The sequence below is a fragment of the Amblyomma americanum genome, chromosome 8 (assembly GCF_052857255.1).
Source record: "Amblyomma americanum isolate KBUSLIRL-KWMA chromosome 8, ASM5285725v1, whole genome shotgun sequence".
In the NCBI taxonomy this organism is placed as follows: Eukaryota; Metazoa; Arthropoda; class Arachnida; order Ixodida; family Ixodidae; genus Amblyomma; species Amblyomma americanum.
Window position 1 is genome coordinate 21,769,716 of NC_135504.1, and position 25,945 is coordinate 21,795,660.

Consider the following 25,945-nt stretch of genomic DNA (forward strand, 5'->3'; position numbering starts at 1 on the left):
GGCGGCTCCTGAGCGCGTCCGCCCGAAAACTTTTGTTCCGTCTGGCGACTGCGTAGCGGCAGGGCGTGGATGTGTGTACTCGGCATCGCGCGGTTTACCGAAATGAGGCAGCGCTGGTGTGCTCGCATCCAAATCACATAGGCTGCTGCGTCTCCGGTTTTCGCCGCGTCAGGTGGACGTGGCGCTGTGTGCGAAGGATACCGACATGCGATAGACTGAACAAAAGCGGTAAGTTCGACCAAGCATATGCCTCCCGCACTTGCGTACAGCCTTCGCCGAAAGTAAAGAGCCCATGGGAGAGCTGTGTTCCCATGCTCCTGTTTGCGCACAACTTTCGGAGAGAATTCTACTCGCCTGCTGGAGATTTGTAGCGATGCTGAGGGGGACAACATGAACTAAAAACAAATCCTGTGGGTTTTAGTCTAAATTCCCGATACAGACTGTACATGTCGCGCACTCATAATGCGGGAGGTCGACGAGCTATACGCTTGTAGCGTGCCATCATAAGTTCGAAAGGAGGTTAGCGTCATGTTCAATGTTAATTCTATCACCATTAATGTTCCCATTCATGTCCTTGAAGAAAAGGGAAATAAAAAAAAATGTTTTGATTGTATTAGTGATGCCTAAGCTTAGACAACCCCTTGTCGTCGTTAGATATACATAGATACAGAGAGGTCGCTATTGGATACAATAGGGTGATGGGAAGCCTAGTGCCCTCTTAGAAACTCTTTGCTAGGTGTCCAGACGACATTCGGTACGATGCCTGAACACACAACGCGTCGCTGAATAGAATGAAGAAATGGCGCGCTTATCCCGATGGCTAAACGTGTGCAACAACTCGCAGAGCTAGAAAGTGAGAAATGAGAGACTCCTTTAGGACAGACGACGGCAGTGACATTTGTCGTCTAAACGTCACGTATCGCGCAGCTTTTATGGCTTCTTCTTCTTTTAAACATTCGAATTTTGTTAGCGCGCGAAGCAGCTGCTATCGGTACAGAGCAGAGCTGTTCGATTTTGAGTCTGTACGAAGGTTTAAAAAGTTGTATCCGGAATCTTTATGAAAGCTACAGCCACCAAGACATGCTGAACTGTCCGACGCAGGTCCGAGTGCGTCGACGTATAGTGTTTTGCCTACGTTGGCGTGTAACCACTGCCGCAATATAGTGGCGCCAAACTCGTGCTTTGAACGATTGCGCGTTGGTCGTTCCAGTTGGTGTACGTGTTTATGTCAGCCATCCACAAGAAGAGGAGAGAGAGAGAGAGAGAGAGAGAGAGAAAATGCATAGAGGTCGGGAGAGGGGAGGGATGGAAACGGAGAGGAGAATGCGCATGACATGGAAAAGATGACGGCGTCATGAGACAACGAGATGCATGGATCGTAACAGACAATTCACGTGTCCACTCACAAACCGGCTTACACACGTCTCATGCGCGGTATAAAAACACACCGTGCACAACATTTAAGCATGCAAGCAAAACCGGAGCAACTGTGAAAAAGTATGCATCGGTAAAGGACTTTGGAAAACAGAAGTCGTCATCTTCTCGCTGCGTTCCTGCAAAAGTCTTGCAATTCTATAAGCCTGTTTTACTCCTTTCCGGCACTGAAAACAACGTCGTCAGGGTTTGGTTTTCTTCTTGTACAAAGGATGACTGCATGTGTTCACGATGCATCACCGAAAAAGCAGATTAAAAAAGAAAGTAGCCAAGCACGATGACGTCAGACTGGCCGCAAATCAAGAAAAAGGAAAGTTCTGCGCTGGGCCGGACAACATGTGCCGGCCAACAAGACTATCGACGTGCGACGTATCAAAATGACGAGGGCAATATTTTCAAAAGCTTCGGTTTCGAGGACAGAGAAGACGCTGTATCTGTCTCACTCGCGGTGTACACCTCAACGGAGCCGTGGGTGAAAGGACTAATTAAGGAAGGCGAGAAAAGGAGAGAGAGGAAATGCGTGGCTGTAGTGGAGGGCAACGGATTCGTTTCGACCACCTGGAGTTCTTGAACGTGCACTGACATCGCCACAGCGACGTTATCCCTTTTCACCTTCATCGAAACGCGGTCGCTGCGGTTGGGATTCGAACCCGCGACCTTGAGATCAGTAGCAGTACGTCAGATACCTACCGAGCCACCGCGGCGGGTAGCGCAAGCTTCAGACGGATGCAACTCAAGAAATGCCGCTTCTTTGAGGTGCATGCTAGAGAGGGGGCAGGTAGATATAGGCTTCTTGCAAATACAAGGGAAACAAGCGGCTGGAAAGCCTCTGGGAGCTTGCGAACGTTACGACAAAGGTATCATTGAGGAGCATTTTTATATGCACCTCAAAAGAGGCCCTAAACCCAATGGCATCTAAAGGTTCTCGTGACGTCGTGATCAATCCCCTCTCACCTTGTAGCATCACATCGCAAGACATCGGCAGGTGATTATCGACGGATTAGCGGATTAACCGTGACTAAAGACAATCGGTCGTCGCCATAGGCTGGAGGGCGGCCTTTTAGGGGCATAACTGCCGCTTCGTTCTTGAGTTGGAACGTCTGATCATGCTTGATATCAGTGCATTGCACCCCCGTGCGCAAGGTAATGCCAATTCACCCGACTGTCAGCGTCGCACCACAGGACACAGCATCCGCTTCCCGCCGGAAGGCTGCTGCGGTGGTCGCGGCGAACGCCGAAGCGAGCGCACCGAATGACGTGTCCGTCGGCTCTCTTGCGCGCCTGATATCGACAGCGATGCTCGCAGTACGCGGCGGATGCCGGCGGGCAAGTTCAATGTGACGCTCGCGCAATGGCTCGCCATCCGAAACCCCTGCTTTCTGGTTCAGCGAGCAAGGGAAACGTCGCCGTCAAGCGCTGTAAGCAGACGTGCGCATGACTGCGCACTGCCATTGTTCGTATTTTGTGTACAAGCACGAGATTATAATTTTTATTACAGATACCTCAATTTGGTGAGGGCCCCTGAGGTATCTGCTCAAGTAGGTGTTGATAATTATTCTCTTGTCTAAATCTAACGCAGCAAACTTGCCTGAAAATTTTGGACGGTAATTGGACGTCAGACGATGTGGCTCGTATTGGCCGCGCATTTTTCTTGTAACTGTAAATGCATCGAAGCAATGCCTAAATTGAAGTCGAAAGTTAAGTCGAGAGTAGCCGCAAACAAAGGGGGCAACACAAGCAGTGGTGTTGTGCACGAGGCAGCATGCGCTTCAAGATCGATATGTCCGGCCCAAAACATCGCCCAAAGCGGAGTATCGCCCAAAGAGTTCTTAGGATGTTGAAGTCATGTGTATACTGTTAGAAACAAATTAAATTACGAACACGACTATTACAACATGAACAGTAAAGCAATGGAACAGATCTTAGCCAGGGGAAGTTCAATACTGGTGTAAGTTAACTGCGCTTCGAAGGCGCGGAGATTGTCCTTTAAAAGTGTTAATCAGCCTCACTTGTATTTCTTTACTGTTTGCGTTTCTATGTTGGCACTTTTGTTCTTACGTTCGCGCTTCATTTGTTGTCGATATATACAGCCGAACATCGTTACAACGAAGCGGCTTATAACGAAATAATGGATTTAACGAAGGAATGACGATTTGCCTTGGAAGCTCGGTCAACACGGGCTATAACGAAGCTACGGCTATAACGAAGTAATCGCCGGGCCCCTTAGATTTCTCTTATAACGAGGCTCAACGGAGTACATTGCTGTGTATGACAGCTCGATTGCGTTTTTCCTTTCTCTCATTATTTTTGGCGATGTCTACTTTTTATTGTCCATTGCTCATAATTTGTACTGCCTTGTACTACTACCGGAGATTTCATTTTTCAATGCTTTTGCTCGTCCAGGCATACTCTTTGTCCTGTCTTTGTCCATGACGTAGTCGCCATCATGATTACGTCATGATAGTCATCGGAGTCGGTGGCGATAAGAGGGTTAACTAAATCCGCTAACATTCACAGCAGTCCTGGTTCATCAACACGGCGGCCCCTGGTTAAGCCATCCGCATTACGCTTTGCACCGCCGCCGCGGATGTTGAAACCAATAACGGGGTGCAGTTTACGAAACGGTGATGCGACCGTGGTATACCCGTTTTCCTTTCCGTTGGTCCTCTCAACGATTAAATTTACAAAGAAAACAAATCAAAGAGAGCGCTTAGCCTTCGATCTGGTAGCTGTGCGCGAGGCAAATTATTCGTCCTTTGGCCAGCGCAGTTTCAAGATGGCGGCCAGCGAGCCTGAGGTAGGCGTCCAGATGCGGGATTCGCTGAGCATCCGCGCCCGGGTGCAGTTCCGGGAGTCTCACTCGGGCCCGCCCAAGATGGAGGGATACCTCCGCAAGAGGACGGCCAAGCTGGTGAGACCAAGCTTCGTCTTTTCAAAGCAGACGGCGAAGCGTCCCGGATTCGGACCTCTGGTTCAGGTGTATATGGGTTTAGACTGCTGCTCGGCAGTGTGGCGGTTGGGCAAAACATGGTTGGTGCGCGTGAACAGGTCCAGTATGTGTGTGTGTGTGTAATGTCAGGGTAGGCTCCACACACCTGACAGCGGGTGGTGGCCAGGGCGGTTGGGTCTTATCCCTATCAATCTGCCGCGAATCGTACCGCCCAGCCGCCTACATCCGATCAAAAACACCCACTCACTTAAGCAGAACTTAGCTGCACTGCTGAAATCGGCACAGTTGTGAGGTGGGAAGACCGAGGGACAGTCAACGGTCTCCGGTGTTCACCGTCGGCGCAGAGAAATGTAAAAAAAAACAGAAAAATGCCGGACGATTTAGCGCAGTTAGGCCAACATCTCGTTTCTCCTTTTTTACGGAGGCGACGCCGCAGACCCGGGAAACGTGCCTTTGACAGCTATCGCTGTGAAACGCCTTGCGAGCGATGGACGCTTTAATGAGCTGCCTCTGCTCACGCTCGCATTGCCTCTTCCCAAATATGGCGAGAATTTCGACCACCTGTGGATCTTTAACGTGCACTGACACCGCAGAGCACACGGGCGCCTTAGCGTTTCGCCTCCATAAAAACGCAGCCGCCGCGGTCGGGTTTGTTCCGGAGTTCCCGGGTTCGAGCCCGACCGCGGCGGCTTGCTTTTTTATCGAGGAAAAACGCTAAGGCGCCCGTGTGCTGTGTGATGTCAGTGCACGTTAAAGATCCACAGGTGGTCGAAATTATTCCGGAGCCCTCCACTACGGCACCTCTTTCTTGCTTTCTTCTCTCACAACCTCCTTTATCCCTTCTCTTACGGCGCTGTTCAGGTGTCCAGCGATATATGAGACAGATACTGTGCCATTTCCTTTCCCCAAAAACCAATTATTATTATTATTATTATTATTGATTTTGAGCGCGTGCTGCATAACTGCGAGGAAGGGCATGCGAAGATGGCGGCTTTGCCATGTCACGATGTGGAAGCCAAGGGGAATCTATTGCATCTTCTTAAAGGCCAATGGTTCCCGAACCATGAGACCTTTCCTTAAAGGAATTAGCGAAGCTGCTGTCGGGGCATAACCCGTGCTTGTTTCGTGTGCCGTGCTCCTGCAGAACCTCAAGTGGTTTTGGCGCAAGTACTGGTTCGTGCTGGACGGCCGGTCGTTGCTGTTCTTCAAGTCGCAGTCCGATTACAACGTGAGTCACATCTACTCTGCTCTGAGGCGGTCTATGAGCGATCTAATGAGAACCGCGGCTACCTCTGTACGTGGACCACTTTCGCATTCGGTATAGTCTACACAAATACACCTATATGGGAGTAAAAAGGGAGTAAACTGTCCTTCAGCGCACACCGTTTTATAAAGGGGTGTGCGCTAGATGACAGTTTTACTCCCTTTTTTTACTCGTTTTGTTTAGAGTGTACGTTCGGGCGCTTCCGCGCTCAACATGAATTCAGACACTCGGCGCTTTTTCCAATCAGAACTGGCGGTCCATTGATGCGGTATGCGCCGGTCACAAAGCAAGGGTAGAAAAAGGAGCGGGAAAGGGGAGAATAAACTTTTTTTTTCACTTTTGGCGCCTCTTTTGGGATAGTACTGGGGTACTGTTAGAGTGCCTTAGTAGGTTGGGCATCGAGGCACCTTAAGTATACTGCGGTTGTGTTGTGTGGGGTTTTGTTCGGGGTGCCAGCAAGCCGAATGAGTGTTGAACGCACCGGTGCCAGTTTCTTGTATTGCGGGGCATTGCACGATCCTAAATTGTGTGTGCGAGGTTCATGCCGTGGGAGGCACGTGCACAAGGGTCTCGAAGATAGATATCGAGGTAGACGGAGGCGTCAAACGACAATGGTGCTGCATTTTACTGCGCGTAAACGAACTCTTCAAGGAATGTAGACACCAAATTTTTGCTTTCCTGTTTTCGTCTTTTCAAATAAGGCGTTAGACATTAATATACATGGATCCGCGCTTGATATTCGCCTACGACAGCTCAATAATTTATAATGGCATTTGTTCTTGGTGCTGTTTCAATTTCGTCAGCTAACCGATGATGTGAAGAGCATTTAGTTGACCGTTAGGTCACGTGAGGCATGAGAAAACGGTAATCTAACTGCCGATGCGTCGCTTGTTGTCATTCCAACTCTCGAAACGGACTGGTCCAAGCGCTGTAGAGAATTGAAATTACGTATCAGCGTTTATATTGCGTGTTTTTTGGTGCCTCACAGCCATCGTTCGGTTGATGAAACCGGAACCGAACAAGCATGAAAGATATGCAGGCATAAATTATTCAGCGGTCGAAGGCGAATGCCACGCCGTGTTCAGTGTATTCCAATGCCTAAGGCATCATTCGAAAGAAGAAAACACGCAACTAAAATTAGGTGTCTACAGTCCTTTAAATCGGGCGGGTTTACGGGTTACTCTTGTAGGGGGCGGTCCCATTCGAACCGCGTATTCTTTCGAATTTCTCGTCAAAAACAAAGCGGGGTTGTAATTGGTTTTGTTAAGTAAAATTTCTCGCTCGCGGCGACCCCCCCACTGCCCGCTTCGTCCTTATAAATCAAACCCTGGCTTAAACCGTTGGTTTCAAGTGTTACGGCGCTGATCTCAAGAACCTACGCCAACAATACTACTAACTGTGCAGTCACTGGGCACGTGCAAGGGCCTGGTGGACTTCGGTTTGGTGCAAGCAGTAAGGCCATCGCACGGCTCCAAGAACACCTACGCCATGGAGGTCATCACCCGCTCAGACGTCATACACCTCGTAAGTTCGCCCGCCCTAACATGTCGAACATTCTTGGACAAAAAAATTTTGAACACTGCAAAACTGTAAGGTACTCGTATGGAAATATTGAAGTTAATGCTTCATTCTTGCGATATGTAGCAAAATCTTTCTTTTCATATTGTTTCCATCGCTCGAATCGAGCAGTTAAGGGCTGCAATAGAAAACCAACGGAGAACGCTTTTAACGATATAAAAAAATGGCGGTGGTTTAGCTCTGGTTGAAGCTGGAGTGACGCGATAGCTACAGCTGGCCGAGTGGAACTCGCTCAGTTGAATTGCGAAGTCAGTCTTTCGCCGCTCCGTTTGGCTGGGCGTTCCTTCTTCATCTTCGTCCCACTTGACACGGCGCATGCGCACAGCTGTTGCAGCTCGGTTTCGCCGGCGCGCCGCGCCAGCAGCAGCTGCTCCGCACCACGTGGCTGGCCACGTGCCACCGTCACGCTGAAGGCTCCAAATGCTACCGTAATGTAGCTGTCGCTACAAAAACGTTTACAGCAAAAAAAAATGCAAGCCTGCCGACGGGAGTTGTGCGGATATATTGATTGTTATAGCGAAAGCTTACAATATATGAAAAGTTGCGCTCATAAACTCATTCTGTTTCAAATATGCTTTTCTCCAGAACTGCTGGGTATGCTACGCGTTCGGCGATAAAGTTCCTCCAAACACCTCCCTGCATTAGCGTCCTAGTGTCGTGCGCCGGTTCTGTTGAGAATTCAAAACTTGCATGCAGGCCGATACAACACCAACCAAACTCTGGTCATTTTTCGCCGAAACCATTCACTGAAGAATAACTTTCGGAGCTTTAACCCATATATGATATATAGCGTCCTACATAGGACATTGCTTCGTTGCGTACTATAACTATTTTTTTCTGTATGAAGGCTTGCGCCCGCTAGCGTAGGCTCTAGGGGGTCTATAGATTTTGTGCATGGGTTGTGTCGTGTGCATTCAGAGACGCCATTTTTCTCTGAACGCAATTTTTGAAATTCGACCCCATGAACTACTTTGTGATTCTGCAAGAAAAGCAAATAATTTCTGTCGTAATTAAACCACCGCGCGTGATGAAAAATGTGGTTTTAAAGTCGATGTCAAATGTTCGAAGTTCTACAACACGTAACAGGTAACTAATCTGCCTCGTGTATTAGTAGTAAGTGGTTTTGGTTTTATTATAATAGTAAAAAGGAAGGAAAAGATTTTTGCTAGCCCCGGCATCTGCCATCGATACTGAAGCACCTGAGCTGGGGCAGCGGAGATAAAGGGTAGCAGGCAGAATGGAGAAATGAAAGAGGTGAGGGGACAGGAAGATAGGGGGAGGTCTGGTGTCCTACAATGTAGAATTGCTCAATAGTCGGTGTTGAGAAAAATATTTCCACTAATAGAAGGATTATTCTGAATAGTGAAGTGAAATAAACATTTGGTATCGAAAAAGAAATTTTTTTTAAATAATAATTCGTTTTTTTGGGGAAAGGAAATGGCGCAGTATCTGTCTCATATATCTTTGGACACCTGAACCGCGCCGTAAGGGAAGGGATAAAGGAGGGAGTGAAAGAAGAAAGGAGGAAAGAGGTGCCGTAGTGGAGGGCTCCGGAATAATTTCGACCACCTGGGGATCTTTCACGTGCACTGACATCGCACAGCACAAGGGCGCCTTAGCGTTTTTCCTCCATAAAAACGCAGCCGCCGCGGTCGGGTTCGAACCCGGGAACTCCGGATCAGTAGTCGAGCGCCCTAACCACTGAGCCACCGCGGCTTTCTGAAGTTTCGGCATACACTGAAGCATGAAAGCTCTTGCTGCGGTGTTCTTCGGAATCCCTTTCTCCTATAGAAACGTTCACACGGTGCCGGAAATCCGTTCGTACATTTAGGTGACAACTAATACAGCCTGCGCCTCCATCATAGGTCATTACGCCAAGGCCTCTGCATTTATCGGGGTCGATTAAAGGCTGTAGATGGAAACAATGCAATCGTTCTACGGTCCAGCATTAGCTCGAAGGCTCGGTGAAAAGTTCGCCGAGTCGCCGCGCACTGTTCTCGGAGTCTATTTCCCCGTGCACTTCCCCGCACAGCATACGTACCGCGCAGCGACTGCGTGACGCAGGCGGCCGACGACTGGGAGACTCGGCAGGTGTGGGTGGCGGCGCTGCAGGCGGCCATCCAGATCAGCGAGGTCTCGTGGCCCTTCGAGGTGCAGCTGGACAACGCACCCACGCTCGTGAGGATGCAGCGAGCAGAGTGAGTGGCGGATTTAGGAGCGCTTTCACGGTCTGCAAACCCGCCCGAGGCACTATAATTTATGCAACCCACCGGAACTACGCACGAGCTCGCGGTCAGATATTGAGTATAAAGCAAGTAATGTATGCGTTGACTATCCCAGATTCGGGGAACATGCGCTTTCGCGCAAGTGGATGTTTCATAAGCATACGTGTAGCTAAATAAAAAAAAATATATCCAGGGCACACTTAAGCTCCGCCTTAAAGGTATGACTCGACAGCGTATACGGATTAATTCCCATATATGCAGAAGGTCATTCTCTGCTTTATATTCATAGTTCCCTGGGAGTCCTCATAACCCTTTTGGAGCAGTGGTGCAGCGATGCGCCACTACCTTGCGATGGCAGGTGCTCCCAGCGGTGGGCCAATTATGCGACCCAGCTTGCTCTTCCCGAGCGACCAATCATTAATTTAATTGTCAGCTGCTACGGTGGGCAGTTTGCTCACTATGCGGTGGACAAGTTGTGATGGCGCCGCAAGGTCACGTGACCTAGGTGGTCCACTTGTTTCTAGCTAGGTTGCTCTCTGGGGACCACCTGCCAGAGATATATGACCGCGATTTTTCGCTCACTACGCCGACACCGCATTTTATTGTGAACGGGGCATTAACTGGGCTAGTTTGCTATCAGTGCTGAGCAAGATTCCTACAACTATACAGCTCAGTGTAGCGCGAAGGTCAATGCGTCCGAAAAACAGTAACTCTGCTTGGCTTTGACGCAGCTGTGTTTCACGAGTGTTACTATAGGGGCACTACGCCGCGCTTTCGCAGGATATGCAACGCCAAGTCGCCCGCCGACAGCGAAAGACGACGGTCGAGACGCGCCGAACGCAGCCAGAGGACGTCCAGCCTCATCATCTACGAGAACGTCAGCCTGGAAAACGTCGCCCCCACCGCAGAAAGCTCCGATCGGCGGCCTTCGAGCGAAGGCGCCATCTACCAGCAGATATCGGAGGCCAAGCTGACGGCGCACGATTCCGAAGCAGCGCCAACGGACGAGAGCAACGTTTTCGGCAAGGGCCATCCCTGTTCCCACAAGAAAAAGGACAAGTCGTGCGGCATGCTCAGAAGGGCTCGCTCGTTCAGCTTCATGGCGCACAAGAGAGGTCTTCCGGGCTTCCACTGGAACCGCGACAAGTCTTCGAAGAGCTGCAGTAAAGGTGCGTCGAATCGGAAGCACAACTCGGCCTCCAGCCCAGCCCAGACCCCGGACTCAAAGCGGGCCTCCCAGGAAACGAAAAGCGCGTCTCACCAGAAGCAAGATTCTATCGGTTCCGTTCGAGCGATGGAGTTGCCACCGAGACAATCCGGCCCAAAGAGTCCGTCACACCAGAAACAAGGTTCCACGGGATCGGCCAAGTTAAGGGTTGATGCAATGCCGAAGGTGCAAAGCAGGCTCGACTCGTCGTCATCGAAGCGCGTGGCTGAACATCGCATCACTGCGATCCTCGACGTCAACCCAACTTATCAGACCGCTGGAGGGTCGAGGACCGACAGACCAGGGGAGCCAGCGCGAAAGAGGCATGATTCGGACAGTCAGGATAACTTAGCCCCCGATTTTCCATCGAGGCCACATCCCAGTCCGATGCCGAGAAGTAACATCGCCATGATGTTCAACCGAGAGTACGCAGGGGTCTACGAAGACCACATGCCACCATCACCGGCCCCAAAGACCGGTGACGAATACCGTACAGATAACCACAGCACGAGTCTCAGAACAGACCAGATCGACGCAATGATTCCAAACCGAGAATACGCCGAGGTCAACAACGTCCAACCGCCCTCGCTAAAACGGCCCATGGCGCACGCTGGCCGCAATGGCAGCAACAGCCCAGGACAGATGCAAGCACCCAGCTCGGAGTATGCCGAAATAATCGAAGGCGACAATACTCCGTCGCTACACAGAACGTTCTCGAATCCTTCGGGTTGCGACGACAGCAATCCTCCAGAGAGAAGACCTTCAAATCCCGAGCCGTCGTACCCCAGAAAAATCAGCAAGGACTCGGTGGACGACTCGTCCCTGCACATCTACCAAGAGGTTCGGGGTTCTTCCCGCAGCCCTTCCCCGCAGCCGTCGCCCCGCACCGTTTTCATACGTTCCCTGTCATCCAGCACGAGGCCCGCTGACATGGACGACGAGGATGAGAGCTACTATTCCAGCATTTCGGAGGAAGACCTCAGGCGGTACCAGTGGTCCAGCGACTTAGGTAAGCGAGAAGAAATGCCGTTGAACTCAATTGAATTTGCCTGCTGTTAAACGAACACTTTGCGTTCAGTTCAGTTAGCACCCCTAACCACGTGACCTCGCATCTAGAGCGAATTGAAAATAATAAGCAGTTTATAAAATTTTTTTGTTTGTAGCAAACGACCGTCGTGCATATATTCTTTCTTACAGTGACAATTCTTTTTGCATATTTTTTTGCTTTGGAGTTGAAATTACGTAACCATGTCGGTTCGTAGCCAAGATTACCCAGGGAGGGGGAAGATTTTCAGTCCGTTGGTCGGCTTCTTGTCAGTTGACCGTTCAACTGGAATCACCGATCTCAGTCCAACAGTCATCGAGATTTCAATGGCAGTTAGTGTTGCCGTGTAACATCACTAACTGCCTTTCAGTTCAACTGACGGTCAACTGAAATGTCGTTGAAAACGCCTCTGTAACACAGGTATATTACTTTTTTCCGACATAATGTCTTCGGAACACAAAAGCCTTGCACTCTATGAAATAAAGGACTAAATAGGGTGAGAAGTTAGCGTAATGACCTAACACAGCAGTGTTCCTTTCTTCCTTGATCGCAGTCGTCAGTGCAGTTTACACTCGGGTCTGTTCTCGTTGTATGCACTGGCACATCAGTAATGTACTAACTTGGCTGACAAAAACTAGCGTTGAGGTTTATCCCACTTTCAACGGTAATGCCCTGTGCTGTGTGATGTCAGTGCACATTAAAGATCCCCAGGTGGTTGAAATTACCTCATGTCTTTCTTCTTTCACTCCCACCATCCTCCTTTCCTGTTTCAGTGTACAGGGATGTGAAACAATTACTGCACCATTTCCTTTCCTAAAAAACAAATTTTGCCATTTTTTTCCCTCACGAAGACAGCTTCCAACCAACGGCTTGCAAGCAAGTGTTTGCACGGGGCCTCATGATGCACACATATAGTTCCACGGTGCAGGTGGCGGTAAACCCATTAGACAAATAATGTACAAACACGTGGCGGCGGTTCGCCAACATGGCGGCCATCGTAACATTGGCACATGCCGCCTCCACTTTGGTGCAACCGAGTCTGCATAATGCCAACGATTGGGGCTGGTTGGCACCGTATTTTGTAGCGCTCTGACAAAAAAGGGGAGGCTCTACTTGTAACCTATGCTCACGCCTCCTTTTCTGTCAAGAGTAAGTGCTACTATAGTGCCTAGAGTATACTGGCCAGTATATTCTAGGCACTATAGCGCCTAGACCCAATAGACTTCTAATACAGCACGTACCGCCACTGCGCGTGTGCAGATTGCCCTGATGTCGCTAGATGGCGCCAGGTGCCAGCCTGCCGCGTCGGGACCAATCAGCGCGTGTGCATTGGCGGCGCTGTAATGCGGTAGTGGCGGCGGTGTGTGCTATGCTAGAAGTATATAAACGCTGGTGCATAAAACTCCGCCCATAGCATCATGAATCTATTCACCCTTGAAGTAGCTAAGTCGGCCCCGAAACGTCGGGTTTTCTCTTCACGAGACCCCTGGTCGGAGTCTTAACGTTTTCTTTCCAATATGACAGGTGCACGCCAGTTTTCGTCACCGTTTCGTCCCTCTCCCCGCAGCGCGAGTGGGCGAGACCTCGGAGACGGGCACCGAGTCGTCCACCACATACAACACGGCCGACGCGAGCGGCAACAGCGAAGCCCTGGCCGAGACGGGCTACATGGAAGACAACCCGCACATCGCCTTCACGGCCACGGACAGTGGGGGCAGCGCCTCCTCCAGCGGCCGCCAGGGCGCAACCCCGTCCAGCGAGGTCATGCACGAGCTGCGCGAACTGCTCGAATGTCTGGGCACCGGGGACGGAAGCAACGTGCTCACGGGACAGCGGAGCATCGCCAGGGCCAGGCAGCTGCTGGTGCGCGAAATGGCCGGAAATGAGGCGTAGTGAAGGCGCTGCAGTGACTGGAACCAGTAGTGACCCAGGGTGATGTAAAAGCTAGGAAAGGCAAGAGAAATTTAGTATAGCATTACCGCAGAGATAGCTTGCATCAACGTCACAGTCACCGTCATGTTGCAGGACCCAGGATCATGGTGGAAGTCTGGTCCATTATCATGGTGCTTGTGACGTCCAGTGCAAGCCATCTACACCGCCAAACGGCAGCCGCCAACAGCGCGTGCGCAGCTTGCGGCTAGCAATATACGATAACACTAAGTTAAATGCTGTTTTAGCACAGTGAGGTAACTAACTGCGCCTGCGCATTTGAAGGTGTGCGCTGGCACCTGTCACCGCACCCGTCATTAATGCCAAATGCGCATGAGGTGCATTTTCGAGGTAAAGCAGCGCATGCACATTTGGCACCTCAAGGGAGATCCTGTATTGCTAAAACATTAATCCATTAGCTGTCGTTAAGCACAAAGAACCTTTAAACCAATACAGACACAAGAATTTCAACTTCCTTTCTTGGCATACAGCCAATCACTCATCGCGAATCGCTGTAGAACTCGCAGACCCTATGATAACACTATATTTTGCAATGTGGTTATTGTTTCTCAGAACATGCTAATTCTAGTGACAACAGGAATATGTCTAAATGGGAGTAAGCCATCCTCTAGCATCCTCTAGCCATCATCTAGGACCGCTTACTCGCTCTCTACTCCTTTGTGCTAACAAAGCATGAGCAGAAGCTCATGAAATTGGCTCCCCTGTCAAGCATTGCAAAGAAGTCTGCTGACCAGTGGAAAATGCTAAGCAAGATATCAGTTTTTTCTTGGCTGAGATGTGCTACCATGGGCTGACATCAGATCGAGTGCCTGTCAAACCCAAAACTACTGAGCAGAAACATCGAGAACAAAAATACTTCAAACATGACTATGACAGTTGCATTCTCTTCTGTTATCACTACTGCCATTTCTTCATTCCACCAGGAAAAAAAAAAAAATTAAGATGAAATTCGAGTCTCAGCGCCCCTGTAACATCTCATTTCATCATCTTTTCAGAATAGGCAAACTTGCCATAGGGCCTGAAAGTTACAAGTGCCAATGTGCAACAATGCGACCACCGCTGACATTACCACCATCCCAGACAAGTTACTATAGTCAGATACAACTCAAGTACGAAGCTTTTCCCCAACAAAAGACCCTCCTTCCAGCCTATGACATCGGGCGATTCTCATGAACCTGCTAGCCGGAGAATGCACAATCCAGGGAGGGGGAGGGGGCTATACCCTTTAATCTGCCACTGCCTGCATTGTCACGCTAGCAGGCTCATGACAATTGGCTGATCCCATTGGCTGGAAGGCTTTGATGGGGAAAAGCCGCTTTGTTCTTGAGTTGTATCCCACTATAGTGATGGCGAACCTAGTCAGGGCTTTCTGACAGAGGGCATTGGAAATGCGGCGTAAAGGAGCACAGCCAAATGGGGACAAAAGACAAAACCGCTTTCTACAGCTGGGGATAAAAGTCTCCAGGATGCATGAAAGGCCACATTGGCGCAAACATGCAATGAGTTTCAATGATCCGTCTAATGCCCCCATCACACATGAAGGCTGGAAAGCCCAACTCTTATCTCCATAGGCATGGTCTCATGCCACTGGTCAACAACACAGATACACGTGTGGTTTGGCCACCACCCATGTACGTCTCACAGACTTTTGTCCCTGACACTACTTAGCCCCCGCTCTCATAAGCAGTGCCCACAATGTATTCCAAGTATGTGGCTGCTCTCGAGTGATTTCCTTGTGCTTGAGAGAACCATTCCCTCTTCTTATCATGCAAGCAGTGGAACAGTAATGAGTGGAATGAATAGGAAAGTCACGAATGCAACAAATAAGGAAATGGTGACCACATGAGAAACAGGCGAGGTGCATACATGCTAAAGATGGTCACATCAATACAATTCTTACTTATTAAGTTATGTACACACTTTACAGACATGATGAACGCAAAAGAAGTCAGAAATAAGCACTTGCGGGAGCTTACTCTCCTGCGAGTTAGACTGCAGACACCCAATTTTACTTTCATTATTTCTTCTCTGTGATGGTGCACAAGACTGCCATTTTGCTTTCAACAACCACGCAATGGCTGCAATGTGTAAGAAGTATTTAGGTCATGTGAGGCAGGAAACAAAACTGCAATATATAGCTCATACACATTTGTTGTAGCTCCAGCTCTTGAGACAGGCTGGCTTAAGTGTTGCAGTGAATTAAAACCAGTTAAAAGCCGTTGCAATGCTTCACAGGACCTAAACACTTCTTACACATCACGGCCACTGTTCGGCTGTAGGAACTAAAACAGCATCGAGAACAAATTCAACTATAACTATGGTTAGAGGGGAATACCGCGGGGTGACCCATGTATACTAATGCCTTGTACACCATAGCACAAAAGAAAATTCGCAAGCAAGAATTTAATGTACTCTTTTAAAATGACCACATCGCCCCTAGGTTCCTCGTTCCATGATGAAAACTGTTGCTTGTAACAAAGAGATGAATACAGAAGTAGCCAATACCTGCGCATGGCTACCCTGATCAAGCTCCGCATCCACTTTTGATCCTCTGGGAAAGACAACACGAAAGCAACCTTCTCTGATAAATTGCAGCCAGTTTAGGCAGATGGGCATGCAAATTATAAAGAGCTGCCTAGTGCCAACACAGTTCTGCACACCTTTCTACTCATTGATTAATGAAGTGCACAGACATGTCGTTTTGTGTATGTAGTATCAAGAAAAAAAGCAGCCCTTTACTAGATCCCAAAGATGGAGCCATGCAACTACTGTATAGACTTGTATAAGGACCACACGTCTTTAAAAAAAAATTCGGGCGTGAATTTTGAAGGTATGGCCGATGCAGGGATTAAAAAAAAGTATAAGGGTATTTCTTTCTCAATTATCTAGTTCAAAACAGGGGTGCAGCCCATACATGAGATTATATGGTACATGCTGTGAAAATAACAACAAAGAGAATGTCAGAAATAGGTAGGACTGTTGAATTGATGTTGCTCAAGGGACTGCAGACTGCAGAGAAAAAAAAAAAGTTCGGAAAAGTAGTGCAAGCTCGATTTTGTGCTGGGACCATGTAAACGCAATGTACAGTCTTTGTAAAAAGTATAGAGCCCAAGGGGTCTGCTTCTAAACCCTGCTATGAGGCTCTTACTGCATATTGAGGGACACTAAAGGCGGGAGGAACTTGAGTCCTCAAACCTCCCAAGCTTAGGACTGTCAGATGTGCTTAAGAGCCCCGCTACATGGCTTGGATGCAAGCCCCTTGGGATGCATATTTTTGACAGAGACTGTACCATCCAAGAAAGCACACATATGAACGTAGAAACAGAATTCTACTGCACCCAAAAGCTGTAGTGCGACATTACGAGCTGGGCTCCCAGCATATCCTGATGTTATGGAGTGGTCTCTCAGCATATCATGACTTAGGGACATGACATTTATTTCTGGCATAACAACAACCAGCCAAAACACCCAGGCCCCATTGTACATGTCAAAAACAGGCTCCGTAATTTTTGTTCCTTGTGGACAAAGCCCAGTTTATACACCATATATCCATGTTAAATACATGCACGGTAGCAGTATTGCCTGAAGGCATAAAGCATTTTTATGTCAATGAGGGTGCTGCTCAGTGTGACTGTGTGTACAGCATACAGCAAAAAAACGTGCTAACCAAGATCCTCGATGCGTATAACTTAAATCAGTGGCCATCCACTGAATGAGGAATTTGCTTGCTCCTGGAGAAAAACTTCACAGTTAGTGAAAGTTTGCTGCTAGATGAGTGCAAATCGTACAAATGTTTGCCTCAGCCATGTACATGTCGCCTTTGTCCAGGAAGTTCAGTTCTCTGAAGTGCTTCTGAGCTGTGTTTCGGCAAGCATGTGTGATCGTATAAAGAATTGAGAGTGTGCTATGAGCAGGAACCTGCACTTGCAGTGTTCAGATTATTCTGCCGCTCTGTTTTCAGTCCAATAAAATGTGTAAACAATACCATTTCGAATCTCTGCCTCTGACACTTCTTGGAGATGTCAATCAAAGCCAAACTGCAAACTTTTACAAGCGAGCAATGTGGCAGTTATCAGCTATTCACACATCTTCTGGCAACAAGAGAAGTCTGCTGAGATGCATTCAGCTCTTAAATGTTTGTTCTGCTTCATGCAGACACACTGTAGGGCTAGTGTTCGCTTCATTTGTGACAAACTTTGACTCTCACAAATCACAGCCCTTTTTTTTTAGTTCGTAAAGAGCATTCATTTTTTTCTTTTCTTGAAGCCCGGCCCATTCTTCTTGCCTTTCTTGTTTTGCTTGCCGATGCGGTCGTGGACTCCCAGTGCCTGTTCCGTGTCATCCGCATCGTCGTCTTCCGCTCTCCTCTTCTTTCCACCTTTCTTCTTATCTTCCAGCTCTTTGAGCTCCTACAGGAAAGGACACAGTTGCTCATTTTGAAAATTGTGCTCAATAAGGAGGCACTCCCAAAATGGAGACACAAGGCTGAGTAATCTGAGAACAGCTTGGTACTGAGTGAACTGGTTCATTTCAACAAAAATCACCAAGAGGTAAAATGTAAAACAAAAAGATATGCGAAGAACAACAGCATGTTTTTTGTTCTTTTTACAGCTGGCTATTTCTATGCTTGGATACAACTCAAGTCCATGATGATAGTGAATTTTTATGGCGCAAGGGCATCTGTGGCCAAAGAGAACCATGGCTCAAGGTATTTTCCATTTCTCAAGGTGGGGTCACAGACCCATTTCCCAAGCACTGCACCCTGATTAAGCCGAGGACTAGGCCAGGGGAAGCTTGTACCCACTGTAGCACCGGTGGGTACCCGACGGCACTGGGGATCGAACCCCGCACCTCCCGCATGCGAGACGGATGCTCAACCACTCGACGCCACCGCTGCGGTCGACACAACTCAAGTCCACACTGAAGCTCTGCCAGCATTCATGATTGCCGCTCACAATTCCTCTGTGACAAAAAAGTAATCTGCTGTTAAAAATTTTCTGATCACAAAGCTAAGAAACTAGTCATGATCAAATTATAAGCTTAGAAATTCTGATGCTCCTGGCTACTTTAACACAGCCAAATACTAAGAAGTTAATTTTGTTTAATAATGTGATTAGTCAGTGGAGCAATAAAACATCGAGGAATCATGACCCATTGTTGCAAAACATGACGCGTGATTCGACAGATAAAGCGTGTAGCTAAACTGCCACATGCTTAACAGACTTTCCAGCGTAAGCTGGGAAGCACACTTGCAGAACAGATCTGACCCACCATTTTGGCAAAGCGCTGAGCCTCAGTGACACGCTCCACGAGCGCCATAACTTCTTCCTCCACGGTCTCGTACAGGGGCAGCTTCTTGCCAATGAGGTGCTCAATGCGTTGGTACAGCTCCACGTCGTACCTTGAGGGTGCAGGAACAATTAGAGGGGCACACAATGTCACTCATCATCACACCCTCCTCAAGCAAGTCACTATGATTTTGCACAATGCTCCTTGCTTGCTCTGCTCAGCACCATCGGCTAATGCAAAATATGCAGCAGGAAAACCGAGAATGACGGTCATGTTCTAGTAAAACAGATCTGTAGAGGTGGTCTTTATGAGTATCTATGTCAAGTCCTTAATTCTAGTCAGATGTACTATTACAAGCTTGCACAATACATAAAAAAAAGATAAGCTATATGAAAACGCCGTGCCTAAGACACCAGGCCGATACTGCTTACGAAAAGAAACACCTAGAACACCACGCATAAGTACAAACTATGGCACGCAACACTTAACAAGTCCCCCTATTTTTAAACAACTTAGGAAACAGGACTGATTTCAGGGCACATATTTCAAAGAAGTCACTCAGAAGATTCCTGCTGGAGAGCGAAATATAAATGATTAACTTTATAATTTCTCCTTATGTTGCTTTGTTAAAATACAATAATTTAACTTTCTGTTTAAACGTGTGCTACGTATATTTGATGTATTTTATATGCTTGTTAGTGTTTTTTACAGCTTTATTTTCTGTTCACTTCCAACGTTTGCTGTCTGTACAAGATGCATGGTATATGCTTTCAAGTTTTGTTTGAAATCGCACCTTGTCTGCCGTTACTGCTCGATAGGGCAGGAGCCCCTGTCAGGCTATGCCTTTAGCTCCTGCTTTATTGCGCATTTGTTACCTGTTTAACAATGAATAAACTTCAAAATTCAAATTTAAAAGCTCTGCATGGGCCCTGTAATTTTTAAATAATTTTTAAAAATTGCTGCTCGCAACAGCTCGCAACCAATTAGGCCAGCATCTCCCGACGCGTTCTTAGCCACCACTGATCCGATGATGTCAGTGGGGAATCTGTGAGAGCCTTGCAATTGGGTGTGCCCAAGTGGTGTGGGTGGAAAGGGCTAAACGGGGATTCCGACAGGTGCAAACCCGACCCATTTTCTTTATTTCCATTTTTTTCTGATGCGTCAGCATGTATCTGTTGAGGCAGGTGAGGAAAAGCGCCATTTTTAATTGCCAATATCTTCAGTGTTAATAAAGCTTAAAAATTTTTGCGGTGCAGCGACAAGTGATGGAATGCCGATCACGCGTGTGGTTTTCCTAACCGCAGTATATAAAATTTTACGGTCCCTTCAATGTTGAATAATTAAGTGCTAGACTCGGTGTTTGAGTCTTTTATGCCTTGGGGGAGCCCCATCTGCAATCAGCTGTGTCTGTTCCTGCCTAACATGTACACAAAAATATGCGTGCAAATGCACAGGCCTAAAAAAAATGCACAAATTAATTATTAATGACTGGCTGTATACCGAACTAGTTTGCTGTATGCAAATACTGTACGATTAGTCCCAAAACAACGCAGGTGAGCTTTGAGGCATGCATGGATTTAGGTGCTTGGAGAGCGCAAAAAACACTCCAAGCAACCCAAGGATTTCACAAAAACAGATTGGAATCCCCTCTTCTGAATGCTGACATGCTGCAGCAAACACAAAGGCCAACTGTGCCACGTGTACTGCCTGTTCTACTGTCTGCTTATACAAATCTGAGCAATACTTAAAATAAATCAGCTCCAATTTTTTTAATAAATAAAGCAGTCCAAATGGTTCTCAGTCCACTTCTTGCTAAAACTGCTAGTTTTATGCCTGGAAACTATGTTTCCCCTCTTAGTGCTTGTACAGTGGATTCTAGATGGTAAATATAACCAATCCCCTAACCGATTCCCCTTCAAATATGTGGCACTTTGCTAGGACATAACCACCAATAGAAAGATACAGCATTAGCTCAGAACTTTGTTACAAAAATATTGTGACGCCACTTATAACTACACACAAGTGCCGTCGTATTCAAGGTGGGATTCTCAACATGCGGCCAATCACAAGACGCGATGCCATGCCTTTTCATCTTCTTTCCACAATAAACATGAACTCTGTTTGGGTGCAGAAACACTGACTAAGGTGGCATTTCATTTTCAATTACATAATATTAATCAAATAACATGGACAGTCCCGAGGAGTTGCAAGAGCTACAGTAAATGTTCGGAAAAGGTTAGAGCACATTCTTAATTACAGCAGTGCTGGGCACAATTGACCTAAAAATGAGAATCATTACAACTACACGTGTGCAAGCTTGCAAAGCTTTGGAAGCAACGGCTGGCATATATGCCTAACATTGGAAGCAGGAACCGAGGACTCACTGGGTCACAAACGTGATGGCCTTTCCAGATCGCCCTGCCCGGGCAGTTCGCCCCACTCGATGGATGTAGTCCTTGGAGTGTGTTGGAATGTCAAAGTTGACCACGCAGTCCACGTGAGGGATGTCCAAACCTCTGCAATGTTACAGAAATGTTAAGTTCTGCATCAGAACTCAAAAGTGAGCCTTACGGCTGTGGTGTGAGCAGTTGCCCATTTCTCAGCACCCCTATAATATCAAATTGCATGAGAACAACAAGAAATGGTCAGCAAACAGAGACCAGGGTTCATAGCCACCGTGAAGGAAAAAATTCAAGGGTTTTTAAGGACTTTCAAGGCTCCAACAAAGAATTTTCAAGGACTTACAACAAGACTTTTTGAGATCATAGAAAAAGATCACAACATGCTTTACGGCAAGAAAGCACATGTTTTACTGCACATAAGTCAAAGTAGGCACATTTTCCACAATCAATAGCTAACTAGTTTCTTTTTACATACGTATTGCACACACCCACAAAAAGAGGCCCAGTCTCAAACAGTGGAGTCGTGATTAAGTTCCTGAAGCTTTCCCTTCAACTTGTCATCAATTTCTGCAAGCTCCAGAGTCTTTTCTTTTGCCGTTTTTCTCAAACTGTTGGACTTCACAATGAAGGTGATGTCGCTTGTAGCTTCTGCCCGCTCAGCGTAGTTGTCAGCACAAGCTGTTAAATCGGCAATTGTTTCCTCCAGCCTCCTCCTCTTCATCTTCATGCCGTGTATTTCTTCTTCAATGTGGCCACTCTTTGATGCCTTTGACTGCTCGATCGCTTCTTTTTTTTTTACCCTCCAAGTAGGTTCGATAGCGGTTGTGTGCGGCCAAGACAGATCTACGCAACTCCTTCGTTATTACAATGTTCAGGATCCCAGCAGCCTTGCTTACTGCATCGTAAACGATTCGCTGCGACACATAAGAGATCTCCTTGAGGTTTTCGACAGAGACCTGACGGTTCACACTGAATCCTCTTTCAACAGCTGCCTGCCCGTGGCTCAAGACGAAAAGAAGTCGCACAACTTTCCACAAGTGCTTATAGTCAACCTTCAAGAGCTCAAGGTAGAACTCGTCTAGGCTAAAAGAGTGTTTGTCAAACTGCCGCAGGTTGTGTTTCTTCTCTTGCAGAAGTTCTGTGTATTCGCCTAGGACCGAATCGCGCTCATGCTCACCCAATCGCCTAACTGCAATGAGCGCGTCTAATACTTTCCTGAAGCCTCCGAGGCACTAATCTGGCTTTGAGGTCATTTGGCGAGGGTCTAGCGAAGACAGGCTCTTAACTAGATGGTATGTCAGCGGGCTCTTTTGCAGAATTTTCTTGGTAGTACTGATAAGGAACTGTTTGCATTGCATCCTGAAGGCAAATACGTCCTTGGCGCTCACCTTTGCAGCTTTGACCATTTCTTCAGCTGCATGCCCAATGTCAACATTCTCTGAAGATACATGGTTATTTGGGTTTACGAGATCCATTTTGAGCAAACTGACAATTCCTGTGGAAGCTGACAGCACTGAGCACTTCAAGAATCTTGCAAGAAGTTTCCTCACGAGACACTCCACATCTCTTTTTAAAAAGAACATCAGTGGTTTGTCCATTTGGTATTCCGTGAGGAATGGTTTAAGAACCATCGCGATGCCGAGAGCAAAGTTCAGTTTGGCCAACAGCAGTGGGTCCTGGCAAAATTCGCAGAGCTGTGTGAATGACGCACACTTTGGTAAGTTCACCTCTTTCTTTTTTGCACATTCCACGTACCTTTTCACATCACCCCACAGCGCAATGGCACGTTCGATCACAACAACATTTTCTACTTAGCGATGAGCAACAAAGTTGAGAGGAAATGACATTTGGCCTGTCACAGTAGTGAAGTCTTCCCTTCGCGCTGGCGCATCATGAAAAATGGCACTGAGGCTTGAAAGAAGATTCTCTATCCCCCACTTGCTGGCAAGAGCACCCGCCCTGTAAGCGTTATGTATTGTATGCAGTCCGCAAGTGCCCAGGTCCAAACACTGAACTTGATGGTTCTGCTGCAAGTATTCCTGCATTTCCTTAAAACACTTTAGGTTCACATTGGGACCATCCATAGACAGCTGGACAGCTTTCGCCAGTGGCAAATCTGCCAAGGCAGCCAGAAGCTTCTGCTTAAGGTCTTCGGCAGTCGAATGTCCCATGAACACCGACGTATAATATCTCGTGGTTACACGCTCGGGCATAGTACTCGAGTACCGCAAATGGATAACCATCTGTTTTTTCTGCAGGCAGTCGTTCAAAGACTCATCAAACAGAACGGTGTAGCCATCAGATTGCTCTAATTCACGTTGTAGGCACGAGAGAAAAAATGGTCTCAGACCATGGCACACTACGTATGCATATTTTCTTTCACCACAGGAAAATGACTTAGCGATTTCGCTATCCGGGAACATTTTCTTGAACAATTCCCCTGTGTGTGCTGACGAGTTGTAGGAATAGTGTGATGTTACCATTTTCAGGGTCCACAGTATCTCCGCGTCAGTCACGCACTCGTGCGCTTTGCACAGGCTGCTCACATCCGACGACGACGATGGAGCCGGCTCGATGCGTTGCTCAAAAGCAACTGCTGTCAATTAGTTCCGCATCGTACTACGTGCCGTAGTCGCTTTCATGTTCGCAATGTGTTTTGCGCTCTTCATATGACTTTTGAGGGCCGATTCACCCATTGATGATACATCAAAGGTTTTCCCGCATGTCTTTCACTTTGCCCGATCAGAGTTTGACGTATCCGGAGAAATCCACTCCCTATAAGCAGCACTATTTAACCACGACTGCTGGAAATTGCACCTTCCCGGCATATTGCAGCTACAAAAGACGCGACAGCGATTATTCGCGCACTATGCTTTCCCACAACGAAGGTAGGCTTAGGTGCGGTCGTTGCACGCCACTGTAACCAACTGTAACGACGCTACTGCGTTGTGGCTACAGAAACGGATTGGACTGGATGCTTTGGTTGGCTTTAGTACATAGTTGCCAGGCATTCAAGAGGCATCCGCTAAAAACCGGCTGAACGAAAGCCTATTGGAGAAATTCAAGTATATTTAAGGACTTCAAAATAATTAAGGGTTTTCAAGGCCTTGAAAATGCTATTTTTAAATTCCAGGGTTTTCAAGGGTTTCAAGGACCGCTACGAACCCTGAGAGACCCCTTTGAACTCAACTAAATATAATTATCCTCCCCCCCTCCCCCACTTTCAAAGGTACATATAAGTGGTACTGAACGTAGACTCAAACCAGCTCCACTTTTAAATCTGCCGCACTATTTACACAACGCGAAGGGGGAGTTTGAGACCTCACGACAATGAAATATATATATATATATATATATATATATATATATATATATATATATATATATATATATATATATATATATATATATATACCGTATAAACCCGTGTTTCCAGATTCGAGGGCCAATTTTCGGGGTAAGGCCCATACACGCGATGTGCGAAAAAAAAAATTTCTTGAAGCAAAAACACACCAATCTGGGACTGAGAGGCATTTAATCAACATTCAATCGTCACTCGCGGAGTATTCCGACCCCGAGCTGGTGCTGTACAAGTTCATCCCACAAAAAGTTGCGTAGCATGTCCACTGTCAACGTGTAGCCGTTGTTCCGCGCTTCCATCACTTAGCAAAGCAGCTCTTCTTCCAGTTCGGGAAACTTGCACGGCTTGCCTCGGAAAGCGTGCTTTTTGCAGCTTGTGTTCCTCGATGCATCCTTTTGGTTGCACCATTGTCGGATGCACTTCTCAGCCACGTCGAATTTCCCGGCCGCCACAAGCTTGCAGTGTTTGACAGCAAACTTCCGGCCATGTAGCTATTAAAGTGCTTGCCCATCGTGCTAAAACTGCAATGCTTGGCGGCAGCATGCGAAAGCCTCAACTACAGTGAACTAACACGCTACCACAACTCCCGCGCCTTTGACAGCCACGAAAAGCTGGAGCTGATGATACTGATGCTGATATAGATAGCGGGAGCTTGCGGCAAAGGAAAAAGTTACGATGATGACGGTGATGAGCTGCGACCACGGGCGCCGTCCGTGGGCAGCACCTGGAAGCCCCTGCGCGCTTGCATTGCCTCCGCGATCAAACATGCACTTGCTCACAGCTGGAGCTGATCACGGAGGCCACGGCGCATGCATTTGGAAGGCTATTCATGCGTTGGTTTTCGAAAGTTTGGGTGTGGCCCTTACAGGAATATTTTTTTTTTAAATAGTATTTCTTTTGGAAAAACAGAGCGCAGTTCATATATGGGTGCGGCCCTTACAGGCATTTATACGGTACATATATTTTTTTTCTTCAGAGGAAGGCTGGTCCCCAGCTCAAATGTCAAGAAAAGTACAAGTGTTTCTTTGCCTTGTCTGTCTTCTTTCAAAATATTGCCACCCTAGACCCAAAAAACTTTTCTGCCACACACACAAACACACACAGATATATATATATATATAATAGGATTATAATGAGATCACAGTTTGTTCAAGCTATGCACCTACAGCCGAGGTGCCAAGAGCCCAGAAAAAAAAGAAAGGCTGCCCAGTCCTGTGCTCGTTTCCCTTTTTTTCCCTTT

General features: G+C 47.5%; 2 protein-coding genes and 1 pseudogene across 3 annotated transcripts in view; 1 reads left to right on the top strand and 2 right to left on the bottom strand.

The window, feature by feature from the left end:
- LOC144101080 (uncharacterized) lies at positions 1–17,637 on the top strand. 2 transcript variants are annotated; one of them, XM_077634085.1, is made up of 7 exons: positions 1–228; positions 4,204–4,345; positions 5,529–5,612; positions 7,053–7,172; positions 9,291–9,424; positions 10,232–11,667; positions 13,271–17,637. In XM_077634085.1, exons 2-7 carry the CDS (start codon positions 4,211–4,213, stop codon positions 13,594–13,596), a joined length of 2,235 nt encoding a protein of 744 aa, XP_077490211.1. In that variant the 5' UTR covers positions 1–228; positions 4,204–4,210; the 3' UTR covers positions 13,597–17,637. The 2 variants fall into 2 exon arrangements, with proteins under 2 accessions (XP_077490211.1, XP_077490212.1); XM_077634086.1 differs by having other exon boundaries at positions 138–228; positions 4,199–4,345; positions 13,271–13,596.
- Positions 13,115–25,945, bottom strand: part of pths (probable ATP-dependent RNA helicase DDX47) — a 21,036-nt gene continuing 8,205 nt past the window's right edge. Inside the window, exons 9-11 of the mRNA XM_077634088.1 lie at positions 21,327–21,458; positions 18,925–19,054; positions 13,115–18,062 (exon numbers count right to left, since the gene is read on the bottom strand). Of these exons, the coding sequence (XP_077490214.1) occupies positions 17,898–18,062; positions 18,925–19,054; positions 21,327–21,458 (427 nt within the window). The 3' untranslated portion in view covers positions 13,115–17,897. The remainder of the gene's footprint in view (positions 18,063–18,924; positions 19,055–21,326; positions 21,459–25,945) is intronic.
- LOC144101081 (uncharacterized) lies at positions 21,739–23,957 on the bottom strand (annotated as a pseudogene).